The sequence below is a fragment of the Gadus morhua genome, chromosome 9, assembly GCF_902167405.1.
Source record: "Gadus morhua chromosome 9, gadMor3.0, whole genome shotgun sequence".
Classification (NCBI taxonomy): Eukaryota; Metazoa; Chordata; class Actinopteri; order Gadiformes; family Gadidae; genus Gadus; species Gadus morhua.
Window position 1 is genome coordinate 1,294,231 of NC_044056.1, and position 25,610 is coordinate 1,319,840.

The 25,610-nt window shown below is 45.3% G+C and overlaps 2 protein-coding genes across 3 annotated transcripts in view; both read right to left on the reverse strand.

Annotated features, from left to right (window-relative positions):
- The window catches only part of pclob (piccolo presynaptic cytomatrix protein b), a 60,183-nt gene extending 43,104 nt beyond the window's left edge, over positions 1–17,079 (reverse strand). For both annotated transcript variants that reach the window (XM_030366431.1, XM_030366430.1), the window contains exons 1-13: positions 16,294–17,079; positions 15,397–16,098; positions 14,428–15,252; positions 13,427–14,164; positions 12,352–13,155; positions 11,267–12,070; positions 10,190–10,987; positions 9,111–9,914; positions 8,032–8,835; positions 6,972–7,751; positions 5,186–6,859; positions 4,234–5,058; positions 3,114–4,019 (exon numbers count right to left, since the gene is read on the reverse strand). In XM_030366431.1, coding sequence (XP_030222291.1) covers positions 3,114–4,019; positions 4,234–5,058; positions 5,186–6,859; positions 6,972–7,751; positions 8,032–8,835; positions 9,111–9,914; positions 10,190–10,987; positions 11,267–12,070; positions 12,352–13,155; positions 13,427–14,164; positions 14,428–15,252; positions 15,397–16,098; positions 16,294–17,055 — 11,226 coding nt within the window. In that variant the 5' untranslated portion in view covers positions 17,056–17,079. The remainder of the gene's footprint in view (positions 1–3,113; positions 4,020–4,233; positions 5,059–5,185; positions 6,860–6,971; positions 7,752–8,031; positions 8,836–9,110; positions 9,915–10,189; positions 10,988–11,266; positions 12,071–12,351; positions 13,156–13,426; positions 14,165–14,427; positions 15,253–15,396; positions 16,099–16,293) is intronic.
- A 265-nt stretch (positions 17,080–17,344) lies between these two features.
- LOC115550736 (protein bassoon) lies at positions 17,345–24,007 on the reverse strand. The gene is made up of 4 exons (XM_030366019.1): positions 23,195–24,007; positions 21,652–22,458; positions 19,028–19,744; positions 17,345–18,172 (listed from the first exon to the last, which is right to left on the reverse strand). Exons 1-4 carry the CDS (start codon positions 24,005–24,007, stop codon positions 17,345–17,347), a joined length of 3,165 nt encoding a protein of 1,054 aa, XP_030221879.1.
- Positions 24,008–25,610: the final 1,603 nt, after the last annotated feature.

Sequence of the window (25,610 nt, forward strand, 5' to 3'; positions counted from 1 at the left end):
ACTGCCAGGGTGCCTATGGCTGCTGCCAGCTGTTTAGATCTACTCTTGGGTAACTCTGCAAGCAGCAGCCTCCTAACAGCGACCTACTATACATGTCACAGGTTGATGAATAAAAGAGCTAGGATTTTAGCCCTATGGCCTACGTTACAGATGCATGTCGATAGAGGCTGGTACTTCATCAGCTTTGGTGTAACATGGTCCGTGCACAGGTCACATGGGCAGCCTACCTCTATAACAAGAACTTATCGTTGACCTCTGTCGTTAAAAACATTTCCTGAGCGGCAGTGTTTATGAATTGAGTTAGTCATCCAGATCTAGCTAGACGATTTATGAAACGAACATACCTGGCAATGTACCAACCGTTGCATAATTTTCAGCCATCAATGATGTGTACAATGGCACGCGCGCGCGCGCACACACACACACACACACACACACACACACACACACACACACACACACACACACACACACACACACACACACACACACACTATTAGGACTAAAACAAAAAAACGAAGCTTAAAACCACTGCTTTGGAAGTGGAAAGCAATCTGGAAGGCTGTGTGTGTGCGTCAGCTGGTGACCAGCCTGCACACTGAATTCCCAGACCTTCACCGTAACAGCAATCAAACAAGGCTGGGCTGCTGACTCACAAGGCCTGCTGCATCTCGCTGGATGTGCTGAGCTTCACATTATATCACCACCAAGCATGTTATTTACCGCCTTGACTGGTACGCTGCAAAACACAGAGCTCTGTACTCAAAACCACAGCTTACGAACGCAAGGTCTTTGATTGGAGACAAAGGCTTTTCCCCTTGTAAACATTTATTCCATCAACCTGTGCTTTTTCCCAGTGTCAAGAGAGAAAGGACCTTACATCGACACCTCTGATTTCTCACGCTTTCAATTAATGCATTTGTATGCCCTCTTAAGCAGTGCTCAACATCAAACTCACTATTTAAAGTGCATACAGTTGACCCACTATTAAGGTCCAAATACACACACCCAGACACAGACACAGACACAGACACAGACACACACACACACACACACACACACACACACACACACACACACACACACACACACACACACACACAGAAAAATGACAAGATAAGGGCATACTATTCCAACTTCCAGTAGGGACCAGTAGAATCAGTGATGAAGAGTTGACCGATACATTAACTGCTCTCAGCGAATGACCCCCTGTTTCCAATATGAACAATCCAAAGATAAAGGACATGTTTTATTACCCCAGTACAGAGGGACCACTGCTCAAATCATATGTGTTCTTAAACTAAAATGACTGACACACTCCTTTCAACGTTGATTGGATCAAAGCATATCATTCCTGAAATTGCTTAACCCCATTAACTGCTGAGACAGGAATTAACTAATTGTAAAATGGGAATGAGGTCCATCCCAGACAACTCTCCTTATCGCCATGCCAACAGTTTGGACCGGCCAGTCTACATTAAAGCATTACTCAGTGTTTACAGGCCTAACCTGGCTGAACATCAGTTCCATTTAATTGAAAGGTTTCAAATGTGCTGCATGTTTACTGCAACTGATGAATCCCCAGTTGCAGTGTTGCATGATGGGGAAGGCAGGCCATGCATTTGTATCAGAACATACAAAAACGTGATCAAGTACTGCCTTACAGACTGTGATATTAGTGTTTGACCTTGTCTACACATGTGAGAATCACATGACAGACAGAAGCACACGTGTGGCCTAGATATCAACAATCATGCTCAGGCTTTTCAGCCTGTCAGCTGGAGCAGAACGAGAGGAAATGGACAGACTCGCTGCTGGCACTGCCTTCTCTGAGAGTGGCCTCAGCTAACGCCTAGTCCCAGACAAGAGCTCTCAGAGATCCTAGAAAGACGTCGCCTCCGTCTAAAACAATGTGAAATGCATGTGATGCTGTGTGTGTGTGCCCAGGTAACACAAGCAGGGGAATGACATGAGTCAGTGCAGAACACATATTCCATAATAATCGAGCGATGAATAATATCTCACTTTCCTTGTGAAAATATTACCTGCGAACATGACCTTATTTCAAAGCCTGAAGTCATATGCCTAACACTGTGAAATTAACATGCCACATTATAATTGCCAAACACAGGTTTCTGTAAACACTCACTTCAGGGAGATTCTATTTCCAGGGTGAAATTAGTAATATGTTGACCTCAATGATGGATTAGAAAAACAATTCCTGTCAAATGTACAGCAGCATAAGACATTTCAATCACAAAACAAGGCTCAACCTCCTGATTTTCACCCGGTAAGTAAATGTGGAGAGTGTTTCAGAGAGGAGAACAAGTCAGTAAATCTCATTGCGGGCTCAGGCAGGTTTCCTCAGCATAATGGTTAATGGTTGACAGCATTCTATTAATCAATATACTGGGGTCTAACCAAGGGCCTATAGCTCCTATAGGTGCGTTTGCTTGCCTGTGTGAACTATATGAAAACGGAAGAAAGTAAACATTACACTGTATAGATCCACTGATCTGTGATAAAGAGAATGGCCTGCAGACCCAATGTGGGCCGCTTTAATGTACTGCCTTGTTGTGTAGGATTCAATCTTGTTCCCCTCTGCTTATTGGCACACATTATGCTTTACAATCTCTCTTCTCTTGCAATGGCTGGAGAGTCCCTAGACTGCAACAACAGGGGAAACCATCTCGCTAATGCTATTGCACAACGCTAAATCACTTTAATAGAGTTTCAGTGACGCTAGTCTGCCAAAGCACACTTCTCTTGAGCCATTACGTAACGTCACATTCACTCTGGCTTCAACGTCTAGTGTCTGCTACGATTGTCAGCAAACCCATAGGCTGCATTTTCTTTGTTTTGTTTGTCCATGCATACTAGGACTACAGATCCATTTGACGAAAGCTGCAATGTGTTAGTGTGAATGGGATGTCAGAACCACATTATATTTTATTATATTATTTAACTGAACAATTTAACAAGCAATGGTTATTGTTTCATTACAACCCTTCCATTTAGGAATCGTTTAACAAGGTTGCACTGTTAACAAAGCCATTACTAAAATGTTCAAAAGAGATGTACGGAGACAAGACAGAAACAAATAAAATACTTACTGCTGCAGAATGTGGCATCGGATTAAATCCACACTGGTTGCAGACATTGTTCTTACAATCAGTACAGGCGTTGTAGTTGGGAGGATCCTTGGAGCCCATGTTGAGTCCCACCTTACAGAGTGGACAGGTGGACTGGCCTTTAGGAGCAGCTTGGGAAGCTGCTGCCTTTGGAGGCTCTGGTGGAGCTTTGTCCACTTTGGCCTGTACTGATGGTGAAGCCTTGACCTGCTGAGGTTGCTCTGGTTTCTTCTCTTGCTCTGCTTTCTGGACAGCAGGTGGTTTGGTGTCCTTCGCAGTTGATAGTTTTGGGGATGCTGGTGGTGTGGTTATCAAGGTGGATGCAGAGTTGAAGATAGAGGAACCAAAGCCAAACATCTTTCCAGTAACTGACTCTGCAGGCTTGCTAGGTGTGGGTTGGGATTTAGCTCCACCAAACCCGAAGAAGCTCCCTGCCTCCGTTTTTAGAGGCTGGGGTGGTGCTGGTGCAGATTTGGTAGAAGGAATTTCAGCTTTTGGAACCTTATTCAATGGCTTATCCAATTCATGTTGTCCCGGCCCTGGTTTAGCATCTGCCTTTGATGCATTAAATAGTTCTACACTTGGCGGTTTGACCCCAGGTTGTTGTTTATGCTGGTTAAGAGACAGACCTTTTTCTTCCGACACCGCACCTGAAATGACCGCTTTGCTCTCTGAAGACTCTGGTATGAGCTTATCATCCTTTTTGGTCAGGGTTGGCAATTGAGCACCAGCTACAGGGATTTCATGTTTGCCCAATTGTTTGTCTTTCTCTTGAAGGACAGCGTGACTGGGAATTTGACTTGGTGATTTCATCATGGGTGGTACAGTGGGGTCAGATGCTCCTAATGCTTTCTGCATTTGGCAATTGAGGCAAAGCCACTCCTTTATCTGAAAGAATGAGTAAATGGGTTGCATTAAAGATCATATCAAATGTTAAGTTAAACCAATAAACTTAAATAAACAATTTTACCTTCCATAAGTTCAACAATGTACTGTATATTCCTTAACCACAAACAAATATATATTGACAAGGTCCATTCTATATTTAATGATTGTTGCATGGCATATATAGACAAATATTCAGGACCAGGGATTTACATACCTCTTTTGTGTTTGGCATTGGATTAAATCCACACTGGTTGCAGACAGTATTCTTACAATCAGTGCAGGTGTTGTAGTTAGGAGGATCCTTGGAGCCCATGTTGAGTCCCACCTTACAGAGTGGACAGGTGGACTGGCCTGCTTTAGGAGCAGCTTGGGAAGCTGCTGCCTTTGGAGGCTCTGATGGACCTTTGTCCACTATGGCTGGTATTGATGGTGATGGGGGAGCCTTGGCCTGCTGAGGTTGCACTGGCTTCTTCTCTTGCTCTGCTTTCTGGATAGGAGGTGGTTTGGTGTCCCTTGTGGCAGACATTTTTGGAGAAACAGGTGGTGTGGTTATCAGGGTGGACGCAGAGTTGAAGATCGAGGAACCAAAGCCAAACATTTTTCCAGTAACCGACTCTGCAGGCTTGGTAGAAACAGGTTCGGGTTTCGGACCTCCAAAGCCAAAGAAACCACCAGACTCCTTTTTGACATTCTGTGTTGTAGGAGGGGCAGACTTGGCAGAGGGGCTCAACGTTTGTGAAGGCTGGGGTTTTGATTGTTGGGGAACTGATGGGGAAATCTGTGATTTTGATACATCTTGTGGAGGTGATTCCTTTTCTTTCCCAGTGGATAATGTCACAGGCTCCTGCTTGTGTGAGAGGTGCTTAGGAGTCCTGTCCTCAGTAGTAATTGGTACTGCTCCCTGGTCCATGGGTGAGGGGGCAGGTTTGTTTGTCATCTGTACTGAAGATGGTTGAGATTTAATCATAGGAAGGCCAGGTGGTTCAGATACTCCTAGGGCTCTCTGCATTTGACAATTGAGACATAGCCATTCCTTCATCTAAGGAGAAAAAAGAAATCATACAAGAACAAACACGTGACGACAGATGTAATGCAAAATAATTGCTTCCTTGATTTGCTTATATGCTTTTTTTTAAATAAGAATTGAACAGTTTAAGTTAAATTACCTCTACTGATGTTGGCATAGGATTAAATCCACACTGGTTGCAAACAGTGTTCTTACAATCAGTGCAGGTGTTGAAGTTGGGAGGATCCTTGGAACCCATGTTGAGTCCCACCTTACAGAGTGGACAGGTGGACTGGCTTGCATTAGGCAGAGCTTGGGAAGCCGCTACCTTTAGAGGCTCTGATGGATTTTTTTCCACTTTGGCCTGTACTGATGGTGATGATGGAGCCTGCTGAGGCTGTTCTGGGTTCTTCTCTTGCTCCGCTTTCTTGACAGGAGTTGGTTTGGTGTCCTTTGAGGGAAGAAGTTTTGGTGAGACGGGTGGTGTGGATTTTTGAGAAATATCGGTTGTAGTGGACATCTTGCGGGAAACCTGAGCTGGTGGAGACATCTTGCGAGACCCTGGTGGTGTTGTACGTGAATCTTCTTGGACAGCAGACGTTATCAAAGTGGATGCAGAGCTGAAGATTGATGAACCAAAACCAAACATCTTCCCCTTTACTGACTCTGTTGTGTTTGAAGGCATATGCTCTGATTTAGGACTTCCCGAGCCAAGTCCCCCAGATGTCTGATTTGCAGACTGAGCTGCTGGGATTACAGATTTGGCAGGAGAGGTGCCATTATTTGGAGAGTCTTGAGATGGTTTGCAAACATTCTCCATAGAAGGTACTGTTTCAAGATTCTGTGGTTGTACACCAGGAAGGCGTTCTTCATGTGCCTTCACTCCTTTCTCCAGAGTGATTTTAGCAAGTTCTTCATTCCCTTTTAGAGTCACAATGTCTGTGGCTGAAACAAAGGCCTCCATCTTATTATCAACCACCTTAGAGGTTCCATTGAGTTTGGGTTCACTAATTGTTGCTTCCTTGGCCGGCGGTGGAGCAGGACTCAACGTCGCCTTAACCTGGGGTATAGCAGGACTTGTTGTCTCAGTTTCCTGTGCTGGAATATGGGTCGGGGTCTCCTTAACGTGTGCTGAAGCAGGGATCGGTTCCTCCTTGGCCTGTGGTGGACCAGGACTAGATGTCTCCTTAGCATGGGGTGGATCATGACTTGGTGTTTCGGTCTCCTGCGGTGGGCTAGGACTTGGTGCATCCATCACCTGTGGTGAAGCAGCAATTGGTTTCTCTTCAGCCTGTGGTGGACTAAGTCTAGGAATCTCCTTAACCTGGGGTTGATCATGACATGGTGTCTCTGTTGGCTTTGGTGTACTAAGACTTGGTGTCTCCCTGGCCTGTGGTGGAGAAGGACTTGGAATCTCTGTGGCCTTGGGTAGAGCTGGACTTGATATTTCTGTGGCCTGAGGTGGACCAGATGTTGAAGTCACCCTGGCTTGTGGCGGAAGTGCACTTGTTATGTCCTTGTCTTGGGATAGAGCAGGACTTGAGGTCTCCTTGATGTGGGACGGAGCAGGTCCTGGTGCCTCCTTTACTTTGAATAAACCAGGATGGGATGTCTCTGTGGCCTGAGGCAGAACATGAGTTGGTTTCTCCTCAACCTTGTCTATGATACCAGGAGTTGGAGTATCTTTAGTTTGTGATGAGACCGGGGTGACACACTGTTCAGATTCAAGCACTTTGTTTTGTGATGCCTGGGGTTGCGGCCGTGGAGTCTTTTCAGGTTCAGAAGCTGACAGAGCTCTTTGCATCTGACAGGTGAGGCACAGCCACTCTCTCACCTAAGGAAAAAATAATCACGTATATCAGTGATCCTGAACTATGCAAAGCTAATAACAATGCAATACAACTAAATCCTAGAAATTCACTTTGTCAACAAAAGGAATTACTTACCTTATCTACAGTTGGATTGGGGTTAAATCCACACTGGTTGCAGACGGTGTTCTTGCAATCAGTGCAGGTGTTGAAGTTGGGAGGATCCTTGGAGCCCATGTTGAGTCCCACCTTACAGAGAGGACAGGTGGACTGGCCTGCTTTAGGAGCAGCTTGGGAAGCTGCTGCCTTTGGAGGCTCTGATGGAGCTTCGTCCACTTTGGCCTGTACTGATGGTGAAGCCTTGGCCTGCTCGGGTTGCTCTGGTTTCTTCTCTTGCTCTACCTTCTGGACAGCGGGCTGTTTTGTGCCCTTTGCAGCAGACATTTTTGGAGAAACAGGTGGTGTGGTTATCAAGGTGGACGCAGAGTTGAAGATTGAGGAACCAAAGCCAAACATCTTCCCAGTGACTGACTCTTCAGGCTTTGCAGCATCAGACTGAGCCTTAGAACCTCCAAAGCCAAAGAAGCCTCCAGACTCCTGTTGGGTGCTCTGCTTTCTTCCAGTTTGATTGGTCAGGTCTGGAGATTTCTGAGGACCTGACATCTTCAGGCTCTCCTGTGGTGTTTTCTGACCAAGAGATGGACTCAACTGCTTTTGACCATCTTGTCCTTTTGCAGCTGGTATCGACTGTGTTCTTTGGGGTGATCCAACTGACTCAGAGATTACTTTCTTCTGGGGTACAGGAGATTGAGGGACATTCTTCAGTGAGGCCTGAGGCTTGACCAAAGGTTGTCCTGGTGCTTCAGATGCTTGTAGAGCCCTCTGCATCTGGCAGGTGAGGCACAGCCACTCCTTCACCTAGTTAAATATAATTATTACGTCAGTAACACTGTCATCAGATCAGCATTTACTTAAAAGGAAACATATTTCAATGACCACAGTAATGTAATATTTACTCAACAGTAATGGGTGACATTTGTATTGATTCTATTCCTTGGTCAATAATCAATATTATGGGTTTAAATATAAGAACATGGTTAGCTTAAGCTCAAGAATACCATTTGATATAAAAAACAATGAATGATTTAATTTCAAATGTAAAGATGATGACAATACAGCAATGTAGTTGAAAACCTACCCCTGTGCTATTTGGCTGGGGATTGAAGCCACACTGGTTACAGACACTATTCTTGCAATCAGTACAAGTGTTGAAGTTGGGAGGATCGCTGGAGCCCATGTTGAGTCCCACCTTACAGAGTGGACAGGTGGACTGGCCTGCTTTAGGAGCAGCTTGGGAAGCTGCTGCCTTTGGAGGCTCTGATGGAGCTTTGTCCACTTTGGCCTGTACTGATGGTAAAGCCTTGGCCTGCTGAGGTTGCTCTGGCTTCTTCTCTTGCTCTGCTTTCTGGACAGCAGGTGGTTTGGTGTCCTTTGCGGCTGCCATTTTCGGAGACACAGGTGGTGTGGTTATCAAGGTGGACGCAGAGTTGAAGATGGAGGAACCAAAGCCAAACATCTTCCCAGTGACTGACTCTTCAGGCTTTGCAGCATCTGGCTGAGCCTTAGAACCTCCAAAGCCAAAGAAGCCTCCAGACTCCTGTTGGGTGCTCTGCTTTCTTCCAGTTTGATTGGTCTGGACTGGAGGTTTCTGAGGACCTGACGTCTTCCGACTCTCCTGTGGGGTTTTCTGACCAAGAGATGGACTCGACTGCTTTGGCCCGTCTTGTCCTTTAGCAACTTCATTCTTGTTTTCACTTGCAGCTGGCATTGACTGCTTTCTTTGGGGAGATCCGGCTGACTCAGAGATTACTTTCTTCTGGGGTTCAGGAGATGGAGAGACTTTCTTCGGGGAGGCCTGAGGTATCACCAACGGTTGTCCTGGAGCTTCAGAGGCTCGAAGAGCCCTCTGCATCTGGCAGGTGAGGCACAGCCACTCTTTCATCTAGTTTAATAAAATCAATATGTCAGTATCACTGTCATCAGATCAATATTTACTTTCAATTAAACATTTTTCAATGACCAAATTAATTTAATAGTTACTCAGCAGTAATGGATGACATTTGTATTAATTGAATTCCTTTGTTGATTATCAATGAAGTGGGTTTGAATATAAGAGCATGTTGAGCTTTAGCACAAGAGTAATCATTTATCAATTATGAATGAATAAAGATTTAAAATGTAAAGATTATGACGATACAGCAAAGAGTTCAAACGTACCCCTGTTTCATTTGGCATTGAGGTAAATCCACACTGGTTGCAGACGGTGTTCTTACAATCAGTGCAGGTGTTGTAGTTGGGAGGATCCTTGGAGCCCATGTTGAGTCCCACCTTACAGAGTGGACAGGTGGACTGGCCTGCTTTAGGAGCAGCTTGGGAGGCTGCTGCCTTTGGAGGCTCTGATGGAGCTTTGTCCACTTTGGCCTGTACTGATGGTGAAGCCTTGGCCTGCTGAGGTTGCTCTGGTCTCTTCTCTTGCTCTGCTTTCTGGACAGCAGGTGGTTTGGTGTCCTTTGCGGCAGCTATTTTTGGAGAAACAGGTGGTGTGGTTATCAAGGTGGATGCAGAGTTGAAGATGGAGGAACCAAAGCCAAACATCTTCCCAGTGACTGACTCTTCAGGCTTTGCAGCATCAGGCTGAGCCTTTGAACCTCCAAAGCCAAAGAAGCCTCCAGACTCCTGTTGGGTGCTCTGCTTTCTTCCAGTTTGATTGATCTGGTCTGGAGGTTTCTGAGGACCTGACAACTTCCGGATCTCCTGTGGTGTTTTTTGACCGGGAGATGGACTCGACTGCTTTTGCACGTCTTGTCCTTTAGCAACTTCATCCTTGTTTTCACTTGCAGCTGGCATTGACTGCTTTCTTTGAGGAGACCCGGCTGACTCAGAGATTACTTTCTTCTGGTGTTCAGGAGATGGAGAGACTTTCTTCGGGGAGGCCTGGGATATCACCAACGGTTGTCCTGGAGCTTCAGAGGCTCGAAGAGCCCTCTGCATCTGGCAGGTGAGGCAGAGCCACTCTTTCATCTAGTTGAATAAAATTAATATGTCAGTATCACTGTCATCAGATCAACATGTTCTTTAAAGGAAACATTTTTCAATGACCAAATTAATTTAATAGCTACTCAGCAGTAATGGATGACATTTGTATTAATTGAATTCCTTTGTTGATTATCATTAAAGTGGGTTTGAATATAAGAGCATGTTGAGCTTTAGCACAAGAGTAATCATTTATAAATTATGAATAAATAAAGATTTAAGATGTAAAGATTATGACGATACAGCAAACAGTTCAAACGTACCCCTGTTTCATTTGGCATCGAAGTAAATCCACACTGGTTGCAGACGGTGTTCTTACAATCCGTGCAGGTGTTGAAGTTGGGAGGATCCTTGGAGCCCATGTTGAGTCCCACCTTACAGAGTGGACAGGTGGACTGGCCTGCTTTAGGAGCAGCTTGGGAGCCTGCTGCCTTTGGAGGCTCTGATGGAGCTTTGTCCACCTTAGCCTGTACTGATGGTGAAGCCTTGGCCTGCTGAGGCTGCTCTGGTTTCTTCTCTTGCTCTGCTTTCTGGACAGCAGGTGTTTTGGTGTCCTTAGAGATTTTTGGAGAAACAGGTGGCGTGGTTATCAAGGTGGATGCAGAGTTGAAGATGGAGGAACCAAATCCAAACATCTTCCCAGTGACTGACTCTTCAGGCTTTGCAGCATCAGGCTGAGCCTTAGAACCTCCAAAGCCAAAGAATCCCCCAGACTCCTGTTGGGTGCTTTGCTTTCGTTCAGTTTGATTTGTCTGGTCTGGAGGTTTCTGAGGACCTGACATCTTCCGGCTCTCCTGTGGTGTTTTCTGAGCAGGAGATGGACTCAACTGCTTTTGCACGTCTTGTCCTTTAGCAACTTCATCCTTGCTTGGATCTGCAGCTGGCATTGACTGCTTTCTTTGGGGTGATCCAACTGACTCAGAGATTACTTTCTTCTGGGGTTCAGGAGATGGAGAGACTTTCTTCGGTGAGGCCTGAGGCTTGACCAACGGTTGTCCTTGAGCTTCAGATGCTTGTAGAGCCCTCTGCATCTGGCAGGTGAGACACAGCCACTCCTTCACCTAGTTAAATGAAATGATTATGTCAGTATCACTGTCATCAGATCAGCATTTACTTAAAAGGAAGCCTATTTCAATGACCCAAGTAATGTTATAGTTACTCAGCAGTAATGGATGACATTTGTATTGAATTAATTCCTTGGTTGATAATCAATATAATGGATTTGAATATAAGAGCATGGTTAGCTTTAGCACAAGAGTAATCATTTACATCAAACGATGAATGAATAAAGATTTAAAATGTAAAGATAATGACAGTACAGCAAAGCAGTTTCCACTTACCCCTGTTTCATTTGGCATCGAGGTAAATCCACACTGGTTGCAGACAGTGTTCTTACAATCCGTGCAGGTGTTGTAGTTGGGAGGATCCTTGGAGCCCATGTTGAGTCCCACCTTACAGAGTGGACAGGTGGACTGGCCTGCTTTAGGAGCAGCTTGGGAAGCTGCTGCCTTTGGAGGCTCTGATGGAGCTTTGTCCACTTTGGCCTGTACTGATGGTGTAGCCTTGGCCTGCTGAGGTTGCTCTGGTTTCTTATCTTGCTCTGCTTTCTGGACAGCAGGTGTTTTGGTGTCCTTTGCGGCGGCCATTTTTGGTGAAACAGGTGGTGTGGTTATCAAGGTGGATGCAGAGTTGAAGATGGAGGAACCAAAGCCAAACATCTTCCCAGTGACTGACTCTTCAGGCTTTGCAGCATCAGGCTGAGCCTTAGAACCTCCAAAGCCAAAGAATCCCCCAGACTCCTGCTGAGTGCTCTGCTTTCGTCCGGTTTGATTATTCTGGTCTACTGGTTTCTGAGGACCTGACTTCCTCTGGCTTTCATCTGGTGTTGCCTGAACAGGACCTTTACTCAAGTGTTTCTGGCTATCTTGACCATTAGCGACTTCCGTCTTGTTTGGATCTGCAGCTGGCATTGACTGCTTTCTTTGAGGAGATCCGGCTGACTCAGAGATTACTCTCTTCTGGGGTTCAGGAGACGGAGAGACTTTCTTCAGGGAGGCCTGAGCTTTGACCGAAGGTTGCCCTGGAGCTTCAGATGCTTGAAGAGCCCTCTGCATCTGGCAGGTGAGACACAGCCACTGCTTCACCTAGTTAAATAAAATGATTATGTTAGTATCACTGTCATCAGATCAGCATTTTCTTTAAAGGAAACATATTTCAATGACCACAGTAATGTAATATTTACTCAGGAGAAATGGATGACATTTGTATTGATTTAATTCCTTGGTCGATTTATCAATACAGTGGATTTAAATATAAGAGCATGGTCCACTAGGACAAGAGTAATCATTTATATAAAACGATGAATGAATAAAGATTTAAAATGTGAAAAAATAATGACAATACAGCAAAGCAGTTGAAAACTTACCCCTGTGCTATTTGGCTGGGGATTAAATCCACACTGGTTGCAGACGGTGTTCTTACAATCCGTGCAGGTGTTGAAGTTGGGAGGGTCCTTGGAGCCCATGTTGAGTCCCACCTTACAGAGTGGACAGGTGGACTGGCCTGCTTTGGGAGCAGCTTGGGAAGCTGCTGCCTTCGGAGGCTCTGATGGAGCTTTGTCCACTTTGGCCTGTACTGATGGTGAAGCCTTGGCCTGCTGAGGTTGCTCTGGTTTCTTCTCTTGCTCTGCTTTCTGGACAGCAGGTGGTTTGGTGTCCTTTGCAGCTGACATTTTTGGAGAAACAGGTGGTGTGGTTATCAAGGTTGACGCAGAGTTAAAGATGGAGGAACCAAAGCCAAACATCTTCCCAGTGACTGACTCTTCAGGCTTTGCAGCATCAGGCTGAGCCTTAGAACCTCCAAAGCCAAAGAATCCCCCAGACTCCTGTTGGGTGCTCTGCTTTCTTCCAGTTTGATTGGTCTGGTCTGGAGGTTTCTGAGGACCTGACGTCTTCCGACTCTCCTGTGGTGTTTTCTGACCAGGAGATGGACTCGACTGCTTTTGCCCGTCTTGCCCTTTAGCAATATCATCCTTGGTTAGATCTGCAGCTGGCATTGACTGCTTTCTTTGAGGAGACCCGGCTGACTCAGAGATAACTTTCTTCTGGGGTTCAGGAGACGGAGAGACTTTCTTCGGGGAGGCTTGGGGTTTGACCGCTAGTTGTCCTGGAGCTTCAGAAGCTCCCAGAGCCCTCTGCATCTGGCAGGTGAGACACAGCCACTCCTTCACCTGTAGAGTAATACACAGGTTCCCACATATCATGTTTAATAAATGCTAAATGTATTTCATTCTTATTTATTTGTTTATTTTGATTTGTTGAGCAAAAAACCTAATTAAGATTCATGCAAATGAGAATTAACCAAGGCTTGAAAGAAGAAATCAAGCAAGAAAGAGGAAGTGTAAATTATGCCTATTATGAAGATGCTACCATTTGGAAAGGTACGAAGTGAATCTGCTTTCAGTAACATTTAATAGACTGAAAGACAAGTGGTCCTCCTACCTCTGTTTTAGTCGGCATTGGATTAAATCCACACTGGTTGCAGACCCTGTTCTTACAATCCGTGCAGGTGTTGTAGTTGGGAGGATCCTTGGAGCCCATGTTGAGTCCCACCTTACAGAGAGGACAGGTGGACTGGCCTGCTTTAGGAGCAGCTTGGGAAGCTGCTGCCTTTGGAGGCTCTGATGGAGCTTTGTCCACTTTGGCCTGTACTGATGGTGAAGCCTTGGCCTGCTGAGGTTGCTCTGGTTTCTTCTCTTGCTCTGCTTTCTGGACAGCAGGTGGTTTGGTGTCCTTTGCGGCAGCCATTTTTGGAGAAACAGGCGGTGTGGTTATCAAGGTGGATGCAGAGCTAAAGATTTGAGATCCAAAGCCAAACATCTTCCCAGTGACTGACTCTTCAGGCTTTGCAGCATCGGGCTGAGCCTTAGAACCTCCAAAGCCAAAGAATCCCCCAGACTCCTGTTGGGTGCTCTGCTTTCTTCCAGTTTGATTTGTCTGGTCTGGAGGTTTCTGAGGACCTGATGTCCTCCTACTCTCCTGTGGTGTTTTCTGACCAGGAGCAGGACTCAACTGCTTTTGACTCTCTTGCCCTGAGTCAGAGATAACTTTCTTCTGGGGTTCAGGAGACGGAGAGACTTTCTTCGGGGAGGCCTGGGGTTTGACCGCTAGTTGTCCTGGAGCCTCGGAGGCTCCCAGAGCCCTCTGCATCTGGCAGTTGAGACACAGCCACTCCTTCACCTATGGAATTAAATCAGGTACACAATATAGTCATTACAATGAATACATTCTGCATTTGATTTTGAACATAGTCTCTTCCAAATCAAATGAAAAAAATTGAATTATCGTTGATGAATTTCATTTCATGAGGGGCAGCATAAGTAATTGAAGCAGGATAGAGGAAGTGTCAATTATTCCCATTATAAAGATAGTATTGTTTGTTAAGTTATTAGCTGAATCCATTTAAAATGACATTCAATACACTGAAACGCGTCTTGTCCTACCTCTGTTTTACTCGGCATTAGATTAAATCCACACTGGTTGCAGACAGTATTCCTGCAATCCGTACAGGTGTTGTAGTTGGGAGGATCCTTGGAGCCTATGTTGAGTCCCACCTTACAGAGTGGACAGCTGGACTGGCCTGCTTTAGGAGCAGCTTGGGAAGCTGCTGCCTTTGGAGGCTCTGATGGAGCTTTCTCCACTTTGGCCTGTACTGATGGTGAAGCCTTGGCCTGCTGAGGTTGCTCTGGTTTCTTCTCTTGCTCTGCTTTCTGGACAGCAGGTGTTTTGGTGTCCTTTGCGGCTGGCAGTTTTGGAGAAACAGGTGGTGTGGTTATCAAGGTGGACGCAGAGTTGAAGATGGAGGAACCAAAGCCAAACATCTTCCCAGTAACTGACTCTGTAGGTTTTGCAGCATCAGCATTCGTTTTAGGACCTCCAAAGCCAAATAACCCTCCTGAGTCCTGTTGTTTGGCAGAGGCTGAGTTGTCCGGCATGCTCCCAACTAGCTTTTTCTGTGTCGGCGCTTGGTTTTTCTTACTCTCTATATTGACTTCTTTATCAACCACAGATATGGGTTGCTGCAATGCAGGTGTTGACTGTTTCCCCGGAGTAGATATAGTTGTTGAAGCTTCCTTCTTGATTTGTTCATCGTGCAGGGCTGTTTCTTTCTCCTGAGGTTTATGTGGTTTTGGGATGTCCTTATTCTGGGTATCAGGAGCAGCTGGCAGTTTACTGGGTGATGGTGGTGGTTTCATGAATGGAGTTCCAGGAGGCTCTGATGCTCCTAGTGCTCTGTGCATCTGGCAGTTGAGACATAACCACTCCTTCTAAGAAACACAAAACAGTGGACACATTGTTAAAGTGAATGAAAGTTGGATAGTTTTCGAAGCAAAATACAAAATGTTAAATAATATATTATCATCTGCCTTTTCTGGCTAGGCAGCTTCATCTAAATATTTAAATTTCCTCACCTCTGCTACATTTGGCTGGGGATTGAAACCACACTGGTTGCAGACAGTGTTCTTACAATCCGTGCAGGTGTTGAAGTTGGGAGGATCCTTGGAGCCCATGTTGAGTCCCACCTTACAGAGTGGACAGGTGGACTGGCCTGCTTTAGGAGCAGCTTGGGAAGCTGCTGCCTTTGGAGGCTCTGATGGAGCTTTGTCCACTTTGGCCTGTACTGATGGTGAAGCCTTGGCCTGCTGAGGCTGCTCTGGCTTCTTCTCTCCCTCCAGCGTCGGCATCTTGGGTGGTTTAGCTTCCTTTGAAGGGGACATTTTAGGAGATCCTGTGGGCGTACTATTTGGAGAGATCTTTGGGACCGCTGATAACCTGCGGGAACCCTGAGCTTGTCCAGACATCTTACGCGAACCTGGTGGTGTTACACTGGACTCCTCCTGAGCAGATGAGGTCAACAAAGTGGATGCTGAGCTGAAAACGGAAGAACCAAAGCCAAACATCTTCCCTGTAACAGACTCTGTTGTTTTCGAAGTGTCAGGTTGTGTTTTAGAACCAATGGCACCAAAGAGCCCTCCTTGTTTTTTCTGTGCATCTGAAACAGATGGATTACTCTGGTCAACTGCTTTGTTTGGCGAGAGATTGGGTTTTGAAGGTAATGCAGCCGCGTTCGAAGCCCTCTGCATCTGACAGGTCAGACATAACCACTCCTTTACCTGTAAGAAAGTAGGGAATAAAAACAGTAATATTAATGGGGAAGTGTATTTGTAGGTTCTTTTAGGAGACATTAGGATTCTAGTAAACTAATTAAAACAACAAATTAGAATTTAGTTAATGTATTACAATCACACCAACTTGAAATATAGCAAACATTTGGCAACAATGAACTACAGATTTGTTGTGTTTCTTACCCCCGTTTCATTTGGCATTGAGTTAAATCCACACTGGTTGCAGACCCTGTTCTTACAATCCGTGCAGGTGTTGTAGTTGGGAGGATCCTTGGAGCCCATGTTGAGTCCCACCTTACAGAGTGGACAGGTGGACTGGCCTGCTTTAGGAGCAGCTTGGGAAGCTGCTGCCTTTGGAGGCTCTGATGGAGCTTTGTCCACTTTGGCCTGTACTGATGGTGAAGCCTTGGCCTGCTGAGGCTGCTCTGGTCTCTTCTCTTGCTCTGCTTTCTGGACAGCAGGTGGTTTGGTGTCCTTTGCGGCAGCCATTTTTGGAGAAACAGGTGGTGTGGTTATCAAGGTGGACGCAGAGTTGAAGATGGAGGAACCAAAGCCAAACATCTTCCCAGTGACTGACTCTTCAGGCTTTGCAGCATCAGGTTGAGCCTTTGAACCTCCAAAGCCAAAGAATCCCCCAGACTCCTGCTGGGTGCTCTGCTTCCTTGCAGGTTGATTGGTCTGGTCTGGAGGTTTCGGAGGAGCTGACATCTTCCGGCTCTCCTGTGGGGTTTTCTGACCGGGAGATGGACTTGACTGTTTCGGAATCTCTGGCCCTTTAGCAGCCTCCGCTTCAGCTTTAATTTCTGTAACTGTCTTCTTACTGTCCTTTGAATTAATTTGGAGGTTCTTGAGTTGGTCAGCTGAGCTAGGAACTTTGTTGGATGAACCCGCTGGTTTCATCATAGGCGTTCCAGGAGGCTCAGTTGCTCCTAATGCTCTCTGCATCTGGCAGTTGAGACATAACCACTCCTTCACCTTATTGAACGAGAAAGATTTTGTCAGCATCGCTCTAATCAGAACTGCATCCTCCGAATAGTAAAAATATTTAAAATACAAAAGTAGTACAACATCAGCCAAGCGGCAATGGATTTTATTTGGGTTTATTTATTATGCTTGGTAGACTACAGAAAATGTAATGTGTTTAAATATAAGAGTATTTTAGCTGTAGCACAAGAGGCCTCGTATGCATGCAATTATGAATGAGTATAGAATGACATGAGAATAAAATGTTGATTCAGGAATGCAGTTTAAAACTTACCCCTGGGCTATTTGGCTGGGGGTTGAATCCACACTGGTTGCAGACAGCGTTTTTACAATCCGTGCAGGTGTTGAAGTTGGGAGGGTCCTTGGAGCCCATGTTGAGTCCCACCTTACAGAGTGGACAGGTGGACTGGCCTGCTTTAGGAGCAGCTTGGGAAGCTGCTGCCTTTAGAGGCTCTGATGGAGCTTTGTCCACTTTGGCCTGTACTGATGGTGAAGCCTTGGCCTGCTGAGGTTGCTCTGGCTTCTTCTCTTGCTCTGCTTTCTGGACAGCAGGTGTTTTGGCGTCCTTTGCTGCTGACAGTTTTGGAGAAACAGGTGGTGTGGTTATCAAGGTGGACGCAGAGTTGAAGATGGAGGAACCAAAGCCAAACATCTTCCCAGTGACTGACTCTTCAGGCTTTGCAGCATCTGGCTGAGCCTTTGAACCTCCAAAGCCAAAGAAGCCCCCAGACTCCTGTTGGGTGCTCTGCTTCCGTCCGGTTTGATTGGTCTGGTCTGGAGGTTTCTGAGGACCTGACGTCTTCCGGCTCTCCTGTGGTGTTTTCTGACCAGGAGATGGACTTGACTGCTTCGGCCCGTCTTGTCCTTTAGCAACTTCAACCTTGTTTAGATCTACAGCTGGCATTGACTGCTTTCTTTGAGGAGATCCGGCTGACTCAGAGATTACTTTCTTCTGGGGTTCAGGAGATGGAGAGACTTTCTTCGGGGAGGCTTGGGGTTTGACCGCTAGTTGTCCTGGAGCTTCAGAAGCTCCCAGAGCCCTCTGCATCTGACAGGTGAGACACAGCCACTCCTTCACCTGTAGAGTAATACACAGGTTTACACAACATATTATAGATGTCATTTCTGCAAAGGGAGAGGGATGATTACGGCAATATTGCCGTAAGGCAAAATATTTAAAGGAGTAATGAATGCCACTATAAATGTAAATTCTTGAATTATTATCAAAATCTAAAATAGTTAATAATAATTTCGAGTTAATGAGATTCATGAATTGCATATGTTACTTTTAAAATGATGATTCATCATGAGTATAGGTCTCACTGTTAAACATACATCATGTTTTAGTTTTGAGTCTGTAAAGAAACACAAAATGTAACTGTTCTTGTATTTGTATTTATAGATATAAAACCAACAACAATGTTTGGAGACAAAACATACCTTCAAATAAAAACTACTGTTTCAAATGTATGAATGAGTATTATAATACATATTACAGCACTATTTCATGTCAAAAAACAACAATGAAAATTCAGTCGTTAAGATTCAAGAGTTGTAGAGAGAGAATACAAAAGCAGAGGAGAGCAAGATTGTGAAACCTAGCAACCAAAAAAGAGTTCCTTCCCTCTCCCCTCCCTTCTCTTTTCTCTGCCTTTGAGAAGTGTATCATTTCATGCACCTGTGATGGACAGGCAAGATGGATTCCCGAACCAATAACGGAAGAGATGCCCTAACGGTCAAAAATAACTCAGGAGTAGTCTAAAACCTAAATTCGCTCAAACAAAGGATTAGATACAGGTACTTTCACAGCTCATTTACCTACTAATAGCTGATAGATGGCTGTGCTTTTTCTCACTAATTACACTAAAACAATAGCTCTGAAAAATGTCCATACAGCACCTATAAAAGCATACAATTGCATATGTAGTCTTACCTCTGATTTATTTTGCATCGGATTAAATCCACACTGGTTGCAGGCCCTGTTCTTACAATCAGTACAGGTGTTGTAGTTGGGAGGATCCTTGGAGCCCATGTTGAGTCCCACCTTACAGAGTGGACAGGTGGACTGGCCTGCTTTAGGAGCAGCTTGGGAGCCTGCTGCCTTTGGAGGCTCTGATGGAGCTTTGTCCACTTTGGCCTGTACTGATGGTGAAGCCTTGGCCTGCTGAGGTTGCTCTGGCTTCTTCTCTTGCTCTGCTTTCTGGACAGCAGGTGTTTTGGTGTCCTTTGCGGCTGACAGTTTTGGAGAAACAGGTGGTGTGGTTATCAAGGTGGATGCAGAGTTGAAGATGGAGGAACCAAAGCCAAACATCTTCCCAGTGACTGACTCTTCAGGCTTTGCAGCTTCAGGCTGAGTCTTAGAACCTCCGAAGCCAAAGAAGCCCCCAGACTCCTGCTGAGTGCTCTGCTTTCGTCCGGTTTGATTCTTTTCGTCTGGAGGTTTCTGAGGACCTGACTTCGTCTGGCTCTCCACTGGTGTTTTCTGACCAGGAGATGGACTTGATTGCTTTTGGCTCGGCTTTATAGATGTCTCCTTTTGTGTCAATGCTTTATTAGGGGAAGCCTGTGGTTTTCTAACCGGAGGTCCAGCTTCACCCATGGCCCCTGAAGCTCTCTTCACCTGACAGTCGAGACAGAGCCACTCCTTTCCCTGTTCAATGAGAAAACACACAGAAACTGAGGGTTCAAATCAGTTACTCAACACAGCAGACACAGCATAGAGTGGTTGAAATGTGTTACGTGTTTTCTTCATAAGGTATCCAACTTAGAATGTGGTAAATATAAAGCTAGAATTAAATACCCGGGATGTTCCTGAAAATAAACTGAAATGCACCACATAGACACATTATACAAACAGTTCATGAACTTGATCGGCCTATTTGTGTAGCTTGGTCCCTTGTATTCTATTTATGAAAAAATGTATTGAGTTGAGTGATTTCAATTAAGTTTGATTTTTTTTTTAATAGAAATATAAGGTTGTATTAATAATTAATATTTTAGTTTCTCCCCCTTCCTATTTTGAGCACAAAATAAAATGTTTAGTTGCGTTTAAATGTGAAATAATCACAAACAACATTACATATTTATACTTATAATATACAAAATCTTATTACGCTGTATGGGTATTGTCATTAATACAGTCGTATAATGGTATGATTACAACAAGGCATATTTAATGCTGACAAAAGGCATGACTATCCTTGTCATAAATCCACAACATAAAAGATGTAAAGGCAAACCTCCAATAACATGCCCCTGCTGGTATCACCAAGTCTCCTCCCACTCTAATATGGAGGCTAGGGATTTGAAACACTCTCAGCGTACTAACAGGGACAGAGAACAAAGAGCAAGTAGCCTCCGGCTCTGTTTGGTGATCTCTCTTACTAGCGCTGTGTGCGTTGAATTACAGAGTCAAGTGTCAAGGCCTTTCTGCCGCTGAGCATAACCAAGAAGACGCTGTGACGGCTCCAGCCGCCAGGCTGTCGTCCCTCTGGAGCTCAATGCCCCGGTGGAGGGCCGTGACGCTCTCCCTGAAGAGGTACTCGTGTGCACGGACTGAACAGAACTGCCCTATCAAACGGCCGCCTTGCGGTGTTTGTGTTTACGCTAGGCCAGCATTGACATGGGGTGATGGTCACACTGTCGTGGTGCTTGGAGTCTGAATCGATGACACATCAGCAGAGATTATATTGAAGCTATTTATCCCTACAAGGATTATGCTAGTTGGCGTTTTGCATTTCGGTAAAGCAGAGATTGGATGAAAATTAAATACATTTAGGTCAAACTGCATCACATGGACACAGTTGCTGCATTTTGTGGGAGATTTGGAAGGCATCTGTATCAGGGAATAGGCGATCAGCAGAAATAAATATCTATAGCTTCAGGAAATATAAAGCAAGCATATTATACAAGCAAAGTGGAAACATAATGAGGATTTTGTTGTATCTCTGTATTTGTCTAGGCTTAGATTAGATGCATGAAAACACCATGTGATGTATTAAAGCCAAATTGCATCATACATCTATTTATGAATTAAGATGAATGTTTGTACGACATTATGTATTCAAATTTGAAATGCCTTCAATCCGCAAAAGTGTATGAACATACATACACTAAATACAGAAACAAATAGTTAATTAAATGATAAAGGTTAATGCTAAAGATATTCTGTATCCCACAAGGTAATTTACTACCTACATATCCATCTTGGGTCCCGTAGTGCTACGGCTATGTTCTATTTGAACCTTGGATAGAACAATCAATCTTTGATGCATACATCAATTAAAAGTAATCTGAAACAAATTCAAATATCCAATTGCTCTATCTTGTACAGCTTCATTTATCTCTGAGCGTGCATATCATATAAATTTGTATGGATTAGAAGTACACTTAAACACTTAAAAAGTGAAATTAAATGGCTGATGAGGTTTATGACACACCCAATATGAACATTTCACTGATATCTGTTATTGAGGTTACATCCACAAAATACAATAATTGTCTTTTTATCTTTTATAATTAAATAAAAACATGTGTGGTGTTTTCATTTGTTCTTACCCCAACATTTGGCATTGGACTAAATCCACACTGATTGCAGACGGTGTTCTTACAATCCGTACAGGTGTTGTAGTTGGGAGGATCCTTGGAGCCCATGTTGAGTCCCACTTTACAGAGTGGACAGGTGGACTGGCCTGCTTTAGGAGCAGCTTGGGAAGCTGCTGCCTTTGGAGGCTCTGATGGAGCTTTGTCCACTTTGGCCTGTACTGATGGTGAAGCCTTGGCCTGCTGAGGTTGCTCTGGTCTCTTCTCTTGCTCTGCTTTCTGGACAGCAGGTGGTTTGGTGTCCTTTGCGGCGGCCATTTTTGGAGAAACAGGTGGTGTGGTTATCAAGGTGGACGCAGAGTTGAAGATTGAGGAACCAAAGCCAAACATCTTCCCAGTGACTGACTCTTCAGGCTTTGCAGCATCAGGCTGAGCCTTAGAACCTCCAAAGCCAAAGAAGCCCCCAGACTCCTGTTGGGTGCTCTGCTTTCGTCCGGTTTGATTTGTCTGGTCTGGAGGTTTCTGAGGGCCTGACGTCTTCCGGCTCTCCTGTGGTGTTTTCTGACCAGGAGATGGACTCAACTGTTTCTGGCTTTTAGCAGCCTCTGCCACAGATGAGGGTTCTCTTGGCTTGGACAGTGTTGGGTTTGGTGAGCCTGGGGCTGAGGTGACTTGTTTAGGGGTTGGAGGAGAAGAACTCGGTGTCAGCTTCTGGGTTGTGGCGGTTTTGTTAGGCGACGGCTGGACTTTTGAATGCACAGCAGGTTCAGGAGATCCGGAAGCTCTTTTCATTTGACAGGGAAGACAAAGCCACTCTTTCCCCTATGGAAAAAAGATACGCAGAGCAACAAGTTCAAATCAAAGTGCAGTGTTCTTCACAAAGATAGACAACACAGGTAACGTACTGTGGGGAGGGGTTCAGAGTTAGATTTAAAGTTATCAGTTACGTTTATCTGCTGTGCAACAATATGCTGAATAATACTATAATCCACCACCATTTAGCAAAAGCCTACAAATGAGGATGTAGCTAATCCCATTTGTCTTCGTATGTTTAATTGTTTTAATTGCCGATACATGCCAAGCTTTTCTATTTTTCAGCACAAGTTTGATTACGAAGCAGAAATGTTCCTGTTATTTTTCATTATTCCAATAGTTTGTATTACACGGTTGGGCAGAGGCACAGATCATTTTGGAAAGGATGTAAGGGGGTGAATCTTGTGCCTTTGTGCAGAAGAGTGTAATGGCTTGTATTAAGTCACCTCTCTTGTACTAGGTCTAGGTGTCATGATGAAGTGCTCACATACGGAGGAGCAAAGAAACGCCCACACTCCACAAAAAAACATTATCATTGAAAATATATTAAGTTAAGCAGAGATAGAAGAAAATATTAAATCAAACACTTGTTACAAAACTATAAATATTAATTTAAAAAAACTCAACCAATAGAGCATATAACTTAAACAACCACAATGCTTCTTGAGACATATTTTGACAAAATAATAATAAGTTCAATATTTCAACACATAAATATACGAATGAAGACTATGGAAATGCTCACCGCTGAATCCGGGGGGCTGAAGCCGCAGAAGCTGCACACTTGGGTCTTACACCGGGTGCACGTGCTGTAGTTCGGTGGCGCCTTACTGCGCAGGTTGAGTTCTGTAGTCGTACACACAGGACACATGGCCTTGGGTCCAGCCGGCTTGGCTTCCTTTGGACCCTGGTGAGCACCATGTGGACCAGAAGAAGCCCGCTGGTCGGGTGAGGTCCTGTCGGAGCTCTGCGCCTGCCCAGGTTTCGGTGACCCCATCGGGGATCGAGTCTTTGAGGCTTGCTGCTGCGCCTCTGGTCTCGGACTCCCTTTGGGTTGCAGACCACCCTTAGGAGGTCCTTGTTGGTGTTGTTGTTGTTGTTGTTGTTGGGGTGGTGATCCAGGCTTTGGGGAGGCCTGTTGTTGAGCTCCCTTAGAAGAAGCCTGTTGTTCACCCTTAGCTGCACTTTGAGGCTGAACTCCAGCCTTCGGCAAACCTTGTTGCTGTTGTTGTTGTTGTTGTAGTTTCTGCTGCGGACCAGGTTTTCCTGGAGCTTTGGACTGTTCCTCCGACTTTGCTCCAGGCTTCTGAGTGGCTGCTTGACCGGTCGGCTTGGGTGGATTCCCCACCTGTCCGTTACCCAGCTGCTTTGGGGGACCCTGGCCTGCTTTCTGGGGGCCCGTCCCCGGCTGCTGCGGCCCCTTAGCCCCCTGCTGCGAATCAGCTTTCTTCTTCTGATCCCCCTCTCCAACATCGTCCCCAAAACGGCCCAACTTGTTCACCGCAGAGGACATGGCGCTCAGGGGATTAGCCCCACTGAGGAACTTAGAGGAGAACATTTTTGGGTCTCCCTCCTCCTCCTCCTCCTCCTCCTCCTCCTCCTCCTCCTCCTCCTCTTCCTCTTCCTCCTCCTCTTCCTCCTCCTCCTCTTCCTCCTCCTCCTCGCTGGATTCTACAGGGCTGTCGGAGCCAGAGCAGGAGGTGCTGTCCTCCCCTTTCTTTCCGGGCGCTCCTGCAGAGGCTTGAGGGGGAAGTGGGGCCGGAGCTTTGGAGAGGGCATCGACGGCCCCAGTGCTGCCGCTGCTGCTGCTGCTGCTTCCACCGCTGCTCCCAGGACTCTCTGCTGGTTCAGCATCTACATCCGCCTTCCTGCAGTCACAAGACAGCGGAGGACAGGAAGGAGAAGGGGGGGGGGGAACAGAGAGTCATCAGGGAAGAGGTGCTATCAGAGGAAGTATCACCATGCCTTGTTGGACTCCCTCTCTCTCTCTGTCTCTCTGTCTCTGTCTCTGTCTCTGTCTCTCTTCTCTCTTTATATATATATTTTTAGATTCACTAAGCAAGTATTCTTAATTTAATTATTCAAAATTATGATGAACTATTTTCGATTTCAAAAGCCAGCTCGAACACATGGCAAGGTCGAGGCTGCATTCACACTAACTGTTTGCCACGTCAAACTAGCCTAATTAAACAAAAACATGGGCTAGTAATAATAACAACAATACTAACACCATAACCCGTACCGTCTAAGAAGATCAAGACCATTAATGCATTCACTGGCCCGTCTCTACGCCGAACATCGATAATATCAGCGATCATTCATTGGGTCCGTGTGATTTACTACGCTACTGTTGCTTTCAGGACCACGGACAGGAGCCGAGCCGCTCTATCGATCACAGCGTCTCACTGCTTCCCGTTTTAGCCAGTAACACAATACAGGGCACGACACAGAGACCGGCTATTACACTTTAAATGGACTGTCTCTCAGGGACCAAGTCGTTACCCGTGAATGTCGGCACTGTGCATTACGGAGTGGATTGGAATAAACATGTCTTTACCAACACCAAGCTCTTTTTAATGCATCGCTGTCCTATTCGATTTAAACGCATATGATTCAAAGTCCAGGGGTCTTAGAAGAAGGAAAATTACGTCAATGAAGGTCTAAATCGTATTGTCACACATATTTTGAGAAATGTCAAACGGGCTGAGTATGGTAAACAATGCATATCCGGGTAGCCGATGATCATCCAAAATTACATAAGACGTCAATTAACGTTTCGAATTTGAAGCGACATTATTAGTTGATTATTTAGGCTCTTCTCTTGAGTGTATAGACCAAATCATAGTAGTGAACGGTCACTTGTTCCGTACAAGGGGCTGCTCGGTGGTTACTTATTCTGATTCCAAATATAGGAAAGAATGCTTTATAGACGTCCACACACACACACACACACACACACACACACACACACACACACACACACACACACACACACACACACACACACACACACACACACACACACACACACACACACACACACACACACACACACACACACACCACGATCTGCAGAGACAGCCAAGTTATGAAAGCCTCAAATACTACAACGGCAGCTGAGCTGAGATGAATGCAATAAATTACATTACCACCTATGCGTG